At 41.2% G+C, this 13189-nt stretch overlaps 1 protein-coding gene across 4 annotated transcripts in view; it reads right to left on the bottom strand.

Annotated features, from left to right (window-relative positions):
• Positions 1-305: 305 nt before the first annotated feature.
• Positions 306-13189, bottom strand: part of PIP5K1B (phosphatidylinositol-4-phosphate 5-kinase type 1 beta) — a 177538-nt gene continuing 164654 nt past the window's right edge. For all 4 annotated transcript variants that reach the window (XM_056523046.1, XM_056523048.1, XM_056523049.1 and 1 more), the window contains one exon: positions 306-981. In XM_056523046.1, coding sequence (XP_056379021.1) covers positions 979-981 — 3 coding nt within the window. In that variant the 3' untranslated portion in view covers positions 306-978. The remainder of the gene's footprint in view (positions 982-13189) is intronic.

The following is a 13189-nucleotide window of genomic DNA, read 5'->3' as shown; positions in this document are numbered from 1 at the left end:
TCTACCGGAGTACTCCTTTAATAATTTCCATGATAGATTACCAAGAAAATGCCCTAATAGACAGTAGCAGACAGCAGAGAATGCTGGTTAGCAGGGAATTCACACTTCATATATGACATTAAACCTCCAGCAGGGTCAACATTGGTCCAGTTGGGCTACATTACATCAGCACCACCATAGTTAATAACCCCTATAACAGCTGAAATATTGGTTGCCACTCTAAGAAAAAGTAGTAAATAAATATATATATATATATATATATATATATATATATATATATAAATTGTATTTAATGAAAAACAAAATACTGAGAACAAAATATTTATTTCTTTCATCCATAAAACTATAGTATACAGTTAATTTTGTCTAAATAAATTATAGAATTTGTCATTTACAAGCAATAAACTAGATCACAATATTTTAAAGACATTATGTACACAACATAAGGCTTAGTTATAAACAGCACATATTCCTCAATGTCTCTAGTAAACATATTGAAAACATCTGTATTGAAGCTCATTGTCAGGAAATATGAGTACGCAGAAGCTGCATGAAAATATACTGCAACCCAACAAGACAGAGTCTAGATTTCAGAAAGAGGAAGAAAAAAACTACTTCATTTACTTTGCATTTATGGTCTTTTGCATGGAGTTTTTGAAGGTCAACAGGTCATGTGTCATGCCATTCACAGCAGAAAACATGCAAAGAAACACCATGTGATCACCCCAATGTCCAAGGTGGTTTGCAGCAATGGAAGCAAAATTTCAATGCTTATAAGAGTTCTTCACAGTTCCATAAGCAAAGTGCAACTAATTGTTCTCTCCCATTCCACCGGCAAAGTATGTCAGATCCACGCAGATGACATAACTGCGCTCTCACGTCCATTGAAAGTGTTTGTAAATCTCCTCACGTAAGACACACTCAGTACACCGCGCTTTCAGCAAGCTGGCTTTCACAAGAAGGATCATGTGGGTCTTTTTACTGTAAATAGGAAAAAAGAAAACATAAGGCATTTGATAACTTATGTGTTGAATTTACATATATATATATAGCAACATAGAATGTTAAGAACCATATAAAAACCAGTTGGCCCATTTAGTCTGCCCAATATTCTGAATAGTATCAATAGTCCTTGGCCCTATCTTATCTGAAGGCCTTATGCCCTTATCAGATGCATGCTGAAAAAGGCACTGTCATTTGCAAAACCTTTTTATAATGTGGAAAATAACAATATATGTATATTTATAATATACATTGGTTAAAAAAAAGTGTATATTTTGGGTGAAAAAATGCCCTATACTTATACTAAATACTTATACTCTATACTTACTTACCAGTAGAGTACCCTTCACTGTCCAGAACACTGTCTTGTCCCTGCAGCTATTGCCTGTGTGTCTCTGTACCGAGACAAAATACAGGAAGTGTGGGCAGGAGAAGCAGGGTCTTGTGTGTTTTAAGCTACAAAATGGCCCATAATCAGCCTATCCCAAAAAAACTGCCTTTTTTTTCATCAGTGTGTTCTATTGAATGCAATGGTAAAATCTCTCTTAGTTCCCACACATATTGGGTGAGATTTATCAAAACCTGTGTAGAGGAAAAGTTGACCAGGTGACCATAGCAACCAATCAGATCGCTTCACTCATTTTTCAGAGGCTCTTTTAAAAATGGAAGATTGATTGGTATAGGCAACTGGTCCACCTTTTCTCTATACTGGTGAATACAGCTTTTAGCATATAATTTGGGACATACTATGGGCCATAAATGGCCCAAAATACACTCCAAATAAGAAAAGACTTCCTGACTTGCTAAAGCCCAAAAAATGACCAAAAAAAGTCCCAAAAACCCAACATATTGTACTTCTAAAAGAGGTCCCAAAAGTAAAAAAAAAGACGATAATGTCCCACATAATGACCGCATAATTGTGCGTATAATAAAAAAAATTTCCAGTGAGAAGTTAAAACATTATGTGGCGTGATTTTGAAAACCAGACAAACGAGTTGTGCTTGAGTTGCTCACACGTCATGGATGGTTTCACAATGGTTGCCATTACCTGTTACATAACATATCTGAGTCCTTACTTTGATCATTTTCTGATTATATTTTTTTCTGACTAAATAACAGCATTCATTTATGTGATCAGTCCTCTAAAGGAAAACATTAAAACATTCTACTAATATGTTAATTGTAGACACAGAAAGTTAATATTTATTACAACTTTCTTCCATAGCTACTGCTTTACTGGGGTAATACATATGTTCTGCCAACCTACTAAACAGGTAGAACTTCTATATCAAGTTTCAGATAAACTTTGTACAGTACATGCCTCCTGTTAGAAATAGAGATCTGTGTATTCTAGAAGAACCCTAGAAGAATCACATAATGCACTGCAGACAGCTATAAAAATACACATGTAGACTATACATTTATATATGCTAAATTATGCTGGAATTATGCAAGTAGAGATTTAGCATCTATCTATATCTATCATATCTATCTCATTTTCATCTATCTATCTCATATCTGTCTATTAAAAAAGGGAAAATAAATAAAAAAATTAAACATTAGTATAACGTACATTACATGAGTATTTCGGGTTACATCTGATCACAGGGTGGTCGCAGAACTTACTTAAATGGGCACTGTCAGATAAAAAAAATCTTGGCAAAAAATTAACCTTTCTAATGTACTTCATCAGAAAATGTTATTTCCTTTTTATAGAAATCATGGCTTATAAAATCATGGCTTTGTCTAAACTGGCATGGACAAAGTCCAGTAAGTGAGGGTGGGCTACCACTCCACTGTGCTCTCCTTTCTGATAGGACACTATGCTCTCTCCTGTCTGATAGTACTCCTCTGTGCTCTCTCCTGTCTGATAGTACTCTGCTGTACTCCCTCCTGTCTGATAGGACTCCTCTGTGCTCTCTCCTGTCTGATAGCACTCCTCTGTACTCTCTCCTGTCTGATAGTACTCCTCTGTGCTCTCTCCTGTCTGATAGTACTCCTCTGTGCTCTCTCCTGTCTGATAGTACTCCTCTGTGCTCTCTCCTGTCTGATAGTACTCCTCTGTGCACTCTCCTGTCTGATAGTACTCCTCTGTGCTCTCTCCTGTCTGATAGTACTCTGCTGTACTCCCTCCTGTCTGATAGGACTCCTCTGTGCTCTCTCCTGTCTGATAGCACTCCTCTGTGCTCTCTCCTGTTTGATAGTACTCCTCTGTGCTCTCTCCTGTCTGATAGTACTCCTCTGTGCTCTCTCCTGTCTGATAGTACTCCTTTGTGCTCTCTCCTGTCTGATAGTACTCCTCTGTGCTCTCCTGTCTGATAGCACTCCTCTGTGCTCTCTCTACTGTCTGATAGGACTCCTCTGTGCTCTCTCCTGTCTGATAGTTTTCCTCTGTGCTCTCTCCTGTCTGGTAATACTCCTCTGTGCTCTCTCCTGTCTGATAGTACTCCGCTGTACTTTCTACTGTCTGATAGTATTCCTCTGTGCTCTCCCCTGTCTGATAGCACTCCACTGTGCTCTCTCCTGTCTGATAGTACTCCTTTGTGCTCTCTACTGTCTGATAGCACTCCTCTGTGCTCTCTCCTGTCTGGTAATACTCCTCTGTGCTCTCTCTTGTCTGATATGACTCCTCTGTGCTCTCTCCTGTCTGATAGTACTCCTGTGTGCTCTCCTGTCTGATAGTACTCCTTTGTGCTCTCTCCTGTCTGATAGTACTCGTCTGTGCTCTCTCCTGTCTGACAGTACTCCTCTGTGCTCTCTCCTGTCTGATATTACTACTCTGTACTCTCTCCTGTCTTATAGTACTCCTATGTGATCTCTCCTGTTTGATAGTACTCCTCTGTGCTCTCTCCTGTCCAATAGTATTCCTCCGTGCTCTCTCCTGTCTGATAGTACTCCTCTGTGCTCTCTCCTGTCTCATAGGACTCCTCGGTGCTCTCTCCTGTCTGATAGGAACTCCTCGGTGCTCTCTACTGTCTGATAGGACTCCTCTGTGCTCTCCCCTGTCTGAAAGTACTCCTCTGTGCCTCTCCTGTCTGTTAGTACTCCTTTGTGCTCTCTCCTGTCTGATAATACTCCTCTGTGCTCTCTCCTGTCTCAGTACTCCTCTGTGCTCTCCCCTGTCTGACAGTACTCCTCTGTGTTCTCGCCTGTCTGATAGGACTCCTCTGTGCTCTCTCCTGTCTGATAGTACTCCTCTGTACTCTCTCCTGTCTGATAGGACTCCTCTATGCTCTCTCCTGTCTGATAGCACTCCTCTGTGCTCTCTCCTGTCTGATAGTACTCCTCTGTTCTCTCCTGTCTGATAGGACTCCTCTGTGCTCTCTCCTGTCTGATAGTACTCCTCTGTACTCTCTCCTATCTGATAGGACTCCTCTATGCTCTCTCCTGTCTGACAGTACTCCTCTGTGCACTCTCCTGTCTGATAGGACTCCTCTGTGCTCTCTCCTGTCTGATAGTACTCCTCTGTGCTCTCTCCTGCCTGATAGTACTCCTCCGTGCTCTCTCCTGTCTGATAGCACTCCTCTGTGCTCTCTCCTGTCTGATAGTACTTCTCTGTGCTCTCCCCTGTCTGATAGCACTCCTCTGTGCTCTCTCCTGTCTGATAGTACTCCTCTGTGCTCTCTCCTGTCTGATAGCACTCCTCAGTGCTCTCTCCTGTCTGATAGTACTCCTCTGTTCTCTCCTGTCTGATAGTACTCCTCTGTGCTCTCCCCTGTCTGATAATACTCCACTGTGCCTTCTCCTGTCTGATAGTACTCCTCTGTGCTCTCTCCTGCCTGATAATACTCCTCCGTGCACTCTCCTGTCTGATAGCACTCCTCTGTGTTCTCTCCTGTCTGATAGTACTCCTCTGTGCTCTCTCCTGTCTGATAGCACTCCTCTGTGCTCTCTTCTGTCTGGTGGTGTTTTTGTAAATTATGGCGCAAATTCTGGCTCACATTCTGGCGCAGACAGAATTACTGACGCAACGCACCAGAATCTGGTGCACAACCCAACAAAACAGGTCGGGTTTACAATAGTAAATCAGCATCAGTATCACACAACCAGGGAGAGTTGCTACATGAAGTTAGGACAATACAATTACAGCTCCATTAAGCTTCTTCCATATAAGCCAAACAACATATTCATTAGGGATGTTTGAAGATGCTATCCAAGCCAATGCCAAAATGACACTCTTTTAATAGTCTATGGATATTAATTTCAAGTTTGCCAGCACTCCATATGCAATATGCATGTATGGTGGGAGCATAGTAGAAATATTGCCCCCTGCTGGTCAACAGCAGTACTCTTTCTTTGTTTTAGTTGCCAGACCAGTGTCTTCCAAAGAGTGTGCCTCCAGCTGTTGCAAAACTACAACTCCCAGCATGCCAGGGCAGCCTTCGGCTGTCCGGGCATGCTGGGAGTTGTAGTTTTGCAACAGCTGGAGGCACACTCTTCGGAAAACACTGCGCTAGAGAAAGATAGAAAAAAAAAATCTACAGAAGCAATTCAGTGCAACTATTTCCATCGCAGTATAATCACAGAAAATTAACTAGAAGTGTCAAACAACCTAGAATCACAGAAAGACACTAAAATATAACTTTTATTTAGTTTCCACTTCCTTGCTTTTAGTGGAAACTACATAAAAGTTATATTTTAGTGTCTTTCTGTGATTCTATTTCCAACGCAGCCATGCAGTTTGTATTATTGCGGGTCAACAGACTTGGTTAATCTGAAGTATAAAACAGTTTGCCTTTAGGCCTTTAATCTACTTTTGTAATTTAAACACACACACACACACACACACACGTTTGTTCCATTTTATAGACTCCCACTAATACAACTACACGCTGGGTTTCAGCATCAGTGGGTGTTTAATCAGTGACTGCCAAGAGAAGAAAGAGCATGTGACATTGTGGAGAGAACATGCAGAACATATACCAGGGAGAGGGGCACAATTGTGATTTTTTCCTACAATGCCCAATAGCAAATACAGAAAAGATTTGAAAATGGAAATTGCTCATTTCTGTGCTTTACTCTAGAGGCAGCACAACTACTTATTAGTCGTAAATTTAATTATCACAGTGTGTGTAGCTATGTCTACACAATGCCTGGGTATTTACACAGATCGCAAGGTTTTGTAGGTTATTCAATATTATATATTTTCTTAAATGCAAAATAAAAGCTGATTTTAAGAAATCCTGTGTCTGTATACAGCCAAACCTTGCGGAATCTAGGCTGGAAATCTGTGAGCTCTATATCATATAGAGAGCTGCCGACATGGGCAGATAGCGGACAAGGATAACCAAATAATAACACAAATGACAAGGATAAGACAAATGCTAACCTGAGCTGGTGCAAGGATTTTTGCCACCCTAGGCAAAACCTCATTGTGCACCCCCCCCCCCCCCCCCCTTGGGGGACTGGACCGTCCGATGTGTAAACATGGCCTTAGGCTGTGTTTCCCCATTTGTTTGTGGACAATACAGTGACTGGATCCCACTGCCATACCAGAGGAGCAGCAGAGTTTAAACGTGTGCTCTAGAGTGGTGCCTACCTGGTCTATAGGTGGCACCAGCCCTGATGATAACTGTTTCATAGCTGAGGGCTCTTTGTAAAGTTATAAAATTATGTTTTACTTCCAAGCTAAAGTGTCGATAAGCTGCAGCTACACCTCCTCCCTCCCGCATCCCTCCCTGCTTTACGACACATCTAGTGCATCACATAAGCAATGCTGAAACACGTAGGTAACCCGGATTATCCAATCCATAGCACTGGAAAAAAGAGTAAAACTAAGATAATGCCATAGATAACTATGCGTAAAACAGTTATACCTGAGGATGTATAAGATCACCCAATGGGACATCCCACAAAAAGACTTCAGACAACACAAAAGACCAACGTCACAAGAGATATTTAAAAAAAAAAAGAAAAAAAAGGGGTGGGGGTGGAAACACAAGAGGGGAGGTGGGATCATGAGGAATGTTGATCAGAGAAATGATACCACAGATCCAAAATAGCAGAAAACACATCAACAGTGTTATTTAATGAGGCAGTAAATGACTGCAGGGATTGGATCTCCCATATACGGGCCAAAAGTTGTGCATTGATGGAGATGCAGACCTCTTCCAAAATTTGGCAATCAGTGTGGATAGCAGTATTTGTAAAAGGAGTTTTTGTGCTTCTTCCCCAGAGATACAGGGGACAGGTGCAAGAGGCAGATAAGTGGGTCCAAGGGGACAGAGGTACCTAAAATTTGGGACACCAAACGCCCAACATCAGAAGATCTAAATGTAACAAGACCCATATCCTCCAAAAAATTCTCTCTTACCAGTCCACAGAATATTATTCCATATGTTTTTAGGGAGATTTACATGTTTCTTTGGCAAATGTGAAACAAACTTGTATGTTCTTTTTGCCAAGCAAGGGTTTGTACCTTGAAAACAGTCTTATTGTGAAATTGTGTACACTGACCTTAAAGGGGTAGTCCGATGGAAAACCTTTTTTTTTTAAATCAACTGATGCAAGAAAGTTGAAAAGATCTGTAAATTACTTATATTAAAAAATCTTAATCCTTCCAGTACGCATTAGTGGCTGTATACTACAGTGGAAATTCTTTTCTTTTTGGATTTCTTTTCTGTCAAGACCACAGTGCTCTCTGCTGACACCTCTGTCCATGTCAGGAACTGTCCAGAGCAGGAGAAAATCCCCATAGCAAACATATGCTGCTCTGGACAGTTCCTAAAATGGACAGGAATGTCAGCAGAGAGCACTGTTGTCGTGACAGAAAAGAAATCCAATAAGAAAAGAATTTCCTCTGTAGTATACAGCCGCTAATAAGTGCTGGAAGGATTAAGAATTTTAATTAGAAGTAATTTACAAATCTGTTTAACTTTCTGGCATCAGTTGATTAAAAAAAAAAGTTTTCCACTGTGCTTTTGGTGAGATTTTGGTACTGGCCAGAGCTTTAAACCAAGAACCAGATGTGTATAAGAAAAAAACTGAATAATATAAAGAACATATACCAGGAGTGGGTTGAAAAAAGAGAAGAAGTAGCATCTGTTCCTTATATTATCTAATTCATTATAATTCTCGTCTGGCTTTGGCTCCAAAGCTGCCGAAACAACTGCAACAAAATGCACAATGTAAGAGCAAGGGGCACTTACTTTTATAACATATTGCATTTTACATTATATGGTTAGATAGGGCCGAACGGCATTTTGCTTCGATAAATGAAATTATTATTTAAGAACAACATTTTGGGGGAGATTTATCAAACTGTGTGAGAGAACAAGTAGAGTTATTTCCCCACAGCAGCCAATCACAGCTCAGCTTTCACTTTACCTCAGCTTGTTAGCTGAGCTGTGATCGGTTGCTGGGGGAAAATCACTTCCCTTTTTCTCTCACACAGTTTGATAAATCTACCCCTTTATGTTTATTTAGGTTATACAGTATTTGTCTTATGTTAAAAGTAGTTTAATGCTATGGAACATTCAAGGGTGACAAATATGCAGAAAATAGAATAAACTGATAAAGGGGCACATACTTTTCTTAGCACTGTAGACGCTATGCGTTAATTGTCTGAGCAAGAGGTTGTATGTATTTTATACTAAATGGTACAAGTAGCAGACTGTTTATTTTCATGGCAGAATGAATATTGGCATGCTTATTCTATCTGGCAGCCAGATGACTTGTGTTTCGGGTTCTGGTAGTCATTTTTAGCATTCACAGTACGACAAGAAACCAAAACCTCATTCACAATAACAAGTGCATAAACATGGTGATATTGTATTTTTAGTTCCTATATTTATCAATAAGGAGAGAAACTAAAACAGCCCTATTCACTTCAGAGACAGCAAATATAAAATGGTGGGGGTAGATACGGGGAGGGAGACCTTCTACCAAATTTCAAACCAAAGTCCTAGTTGACATTTTTTTTTTTTTACATGACAGTGTAATTTTCATAAACATCACAGCCTTCTTCTACATGTTTCAGAATGTCTTCAGATTTTCAGATGTATATAAAGAACACCGGACACTACTACACTAACTACATACAGGAATGATAGGAGCTGATCGTGTGCTAAGCACCATTGCACCAACAGGTGGCGTCAATGCTTAACTAAACTATAAGACTGTACGCTTGGTAAATAAGATTGTGAACTAACAGTGGACACATATTAGGTAAACCTGTGTGGCAGCCATATTGTTATTGTTTACAACAGCACAATATAATGTGGCTATGTGACTTCCGCTGAAAAATTTATTTTGGCTTATTAAAATTAATTATGTCACTTTATGGGATGACATATGGTACACCGTATTTTCTAGCAGAACTAATGTTCCTACATAATAGGAGGATGTATGCATGTGTCCCCCCACATTTCCATGAGAAACAATCTCATGGATTTGTCATGGTTTGGTAGAGACATATCACAAGTTTTTATCGAATGGCGTCTAAGTGTTCAGACCCGTCCTATCACAAGAACAAGCCGGGCGAGGTGTGCCCTTCTCTTCTGGATCTGTGTCACGTGACCTGGACGGACTCATAATCTAAGTCTATGGTGCCATCCAGGTCTCAGACACAAGGTAGGGTGAGAGGCATGCGGTTGCCTGCTTTATATCAGCTTGTTCTTATCATTGATGGTAGTCTGAACCCTTAGACCCTGACCAATAAAAACTTTTTGACATGTCCTAAAACCATGCCAAAGGTTTATTCCATTGACAGTTGTATTTAGAAAAATGAAAGACATGAATGTACAATATGGGTGCATAGCAGGCCACTTCTTGGGAAATGTAGCATTACAGGGCAGCTACATGGCCATTCATAATACAAAAAAGGTTGTAAAGAAAGCCTAGAAAGGATATCCAATATGCATAGGTTATTGTGACAACTTTTTAATGTATAGGTCACAAACTTTTCATGAGCATTTGCTGATGAATATGTCATGAAAATCTCATAAAAGGCTCATGATGTATACGTTTAATAGAGGCCATATGGTGGCATCCATCACTCATAGGCTTTCATGTAACAAAAAAAAAACAACAAAAAAGCATACCATGTAGTATCCATTTTATTTATTGGAATCTGATTAAATGAATTGCATAGTCTACTAGCGTAATCTTTGGAAGGCAAAAAAATGCTCTTTTGGTTTCCATCTGACTAATGGACATGAACAAGTACTGCTTTATTACAAAACAGTTGCTAATGTCATTTACAAATAGGTATTCAAAGTAAGGAAACTCCCATGTTTTATGCTGCTCAACCTTGGGCAGCAAAAATATGGTGCAGGAAGGGAGATACAGACACACTATGAAATACCCTAAAATCATAGGCCGCTGGGACCTGAGAAAGAAGTCAAGGGGGACAGTCCTCACCAGCTCGGGATAGACTCCCTAGCCAGTGGGAACCCGCCTTAATGATTAGCTTCCCGGGTTCAAGCGACTTTTTAAACTATAATTTCTCTGAAACACACAAGAATTTCAGTGAAAAATTTAGTGTATCAGGTTTTTGCTACCTGCACCTGTTTTATGCTGCCTGTAGTTTGGGCAGCATAAAACAGGTGACAGGTCAGGAAACCTGTCATTGCAATGATGCTAAACCATGAGTAAATGGCATGGTCCCTGGCAGCTTCTCCGGGCTCCATCAGCCTCGATTGATAGATGTCTTACCCTGCTTGAGTGTTGGGAGAGATCTATCAATCAAGGCTGGTGGGGCGGGGAGAAGACACGGGTGACGACTTGTGGTTTAGGAAGCAAGAGAGTAATAACAGGTTCCCTAAACAGTTTCTACAGCTTCTTAGAACTGGAGATATGGAAGATAAAGTAGTGATCATGGGGCAGGCAATTTCTCTTCTTTCTAACATGGCTGATAATAGGGAACAATAAATACCGTATATACTCGAGTATAAGCCCTGAATATAAGCCGAGGCCCCTAATTTTACCCCAAAAACCCAGGAAAAGTGATTGACTCGACTATAAACCTAGGGTGGGAAACACATCATCCCCCGCTGTAATCATCCGGACCCCCGTCATCATCCCCCCCTTCATCATCACCGCCTGTCAATCCCTTCATCAGTGGTCTTCAACCTGCGGACCTCCAGATGTTGCAAAACTACAACTCCCAGCATGCCCGGGCAGCCATGGCTGTCCGGGCATGCTGGGTGTTGTAGTTTTGAAACCTCTGGAGGTCCACAGGTTGAAGACCACTGCGGCCTTTGTCATGATCCAGCCCCCCCCCCCTTTTGTTTTGTACTCACCTCCCCTAGGTGGGAAGTTAGGGTGAGCTGGTCCGGGCCATCTATGCTGCAGGGACCATCCGGTGGAGATGGTTAGTCATTGCGGGCTGTCCATTTTCACCAGGGGGGCCTCTTCTCCATGCTTCGGGCCCGGCCTCGTGACGTTGCCTTGACGATGACGCACAGGGACGTTGCCCATGAACGTCCCTGTGCGTTGTCGTCAAGGCAACGTCCTACTGCGGGGCCGGCCCCGAAGCGCGGAGAAGAGGCCCCCCCCCCAGTGAAAATGGACAGCCCGCAACGACTAACCATCCCCACTGAACGGTCCCTGCAGCATAGATGGCCCGGACCAGCTCACCCTAACTTCCCGCTGAGGGGAGGTGAGTACAAAACAAAATTGATGATGACGAAGGCCACAGTGGTCTTCAACCTGCGGACCTCCAGAGGTTTCAAAACTACAACACCCAGCATTCCCGGACTTGCTGGGAGTTGTAGTTTTGCAACATCTGGAGGTCCTCAGGTTGAAGACCACTGATGAAGGAATTGACAGGCGGAGAGTATAAGCCGAGGGGGGTGTTTTCAGCACGAAAAATCGTGCTGAAAAACTCGGCTTATACTCGAGTATATACGGTAGTATTGTACTATATAACAAATGAATCTAAGAAAAGCTTTAGGTTTACTGACCCTTAAAGTAACTTTCCTGCACTAAAGGACAGAGCAGCAGGCAATGCCAGATATGAAGGGAAGCACAATAATGTGGAGCCTACAGTTTTAATAATATTTTCCAATATTCCACCCACCCATATGCTTACATTTGCTCACATTATAGAAATATTGTCACAAATGAAAAGTAATAAAATCTGAGCGATAAGATATCCACAGGATAGGGGATAAGTGTTATCTTGGAACAGAGTGCTGCCTTATGTTAACAAATGAAGTCATTTGGATGTGACATGAGACTATGTAGTATTTGAATATTGCTTTTTTTTCTGGCCTCTTTTTATTTGTTATTCAAACTTGACTTCATGCTAGTGAAAATAAGGAAGGAACTTGACTGCCAACACCCAGTGCATCCTGGAACACACGTAGACAGACAGCCAGGACAGATTAACAGCAGGGCTGTGGTTAACATTTTCTGTGGCATCTCACTGTATTATCTCTCTGCTCCAACTGTAGCACGGTATGGACATTACTGACAAAGCAAACATACAGGAAAAGCACACAATCGAAAAGTGGCCTTTAGTGCAATGCTGCAAAACTGCCTCAATAGTCTACCTAACACAGCATGTTTGGATGGGAAAAAGCTGGGTCAGGATGAAAAGCTGTTGGTGCGCACAGCACTTTCTGAAGGCTCTATTTTGTTATATAGGTCACCGATCAGAGGCCTGTTAGCTCTCTGGATTAACTGCCTCAAAAAACAGTTGTTCCATCATTCAGGGACGTATCCACAACACAGCAGTGCTGTGCTGAATGCAGAAGAAATTCTATATTTCATTATTATAACATAGTCATAGGGGGACATGTATCAAAGATTTGACCCCTGTTTTGTGTGTATTTTTTTCCGCAAAATTTCGCGCAAGCACTTTTTTTGCGCATTTTTTTGAGTACGTTTTGGTAGAGCATATCCTTCAGATGTGGCCGAATCAGGGTACCTTGGAGTGACATCTATAGTACACATGGATTTATTAACTGCATACTTTTCCTTTACACCAAAAATGTTGCCGCAAGAGCTGTTTTTTTTTGCGCAAATATAAGCCATATTGGACTTAACATAGCAAGATGCTCTAAATCATCGATTCTATTTTCCAAAGAGTGGATTGAGGAGATCACTATATTTACCCGCAATTTATGACGCTCATTGCGCTTGATTGATAAATTTAGCGCTTCTGCACATATTTTAGAATTTGGGAAAAGGGGTAAATTGCTTCTACCATACACAAATAATGATATATGTCCCCCATAGAGTG

This window comes from Hyla sarda, chromosome 1, assembly GCF_029499605.1.
Source record: "Hyla sarda isolate aHylSar1 chromosome 1, aHylSar1.hap1, whole genome shotgun sequence".
NCBI lineage: Eukaryota > Metazoa > Chordata > Amphibia > Anura > Hylidae > Hyla > Hyla sarda.
Note: the sequence above shows the minus strand (reverse complement) of the source record. Positions and strands in the feature narration are given on the sequence as shown.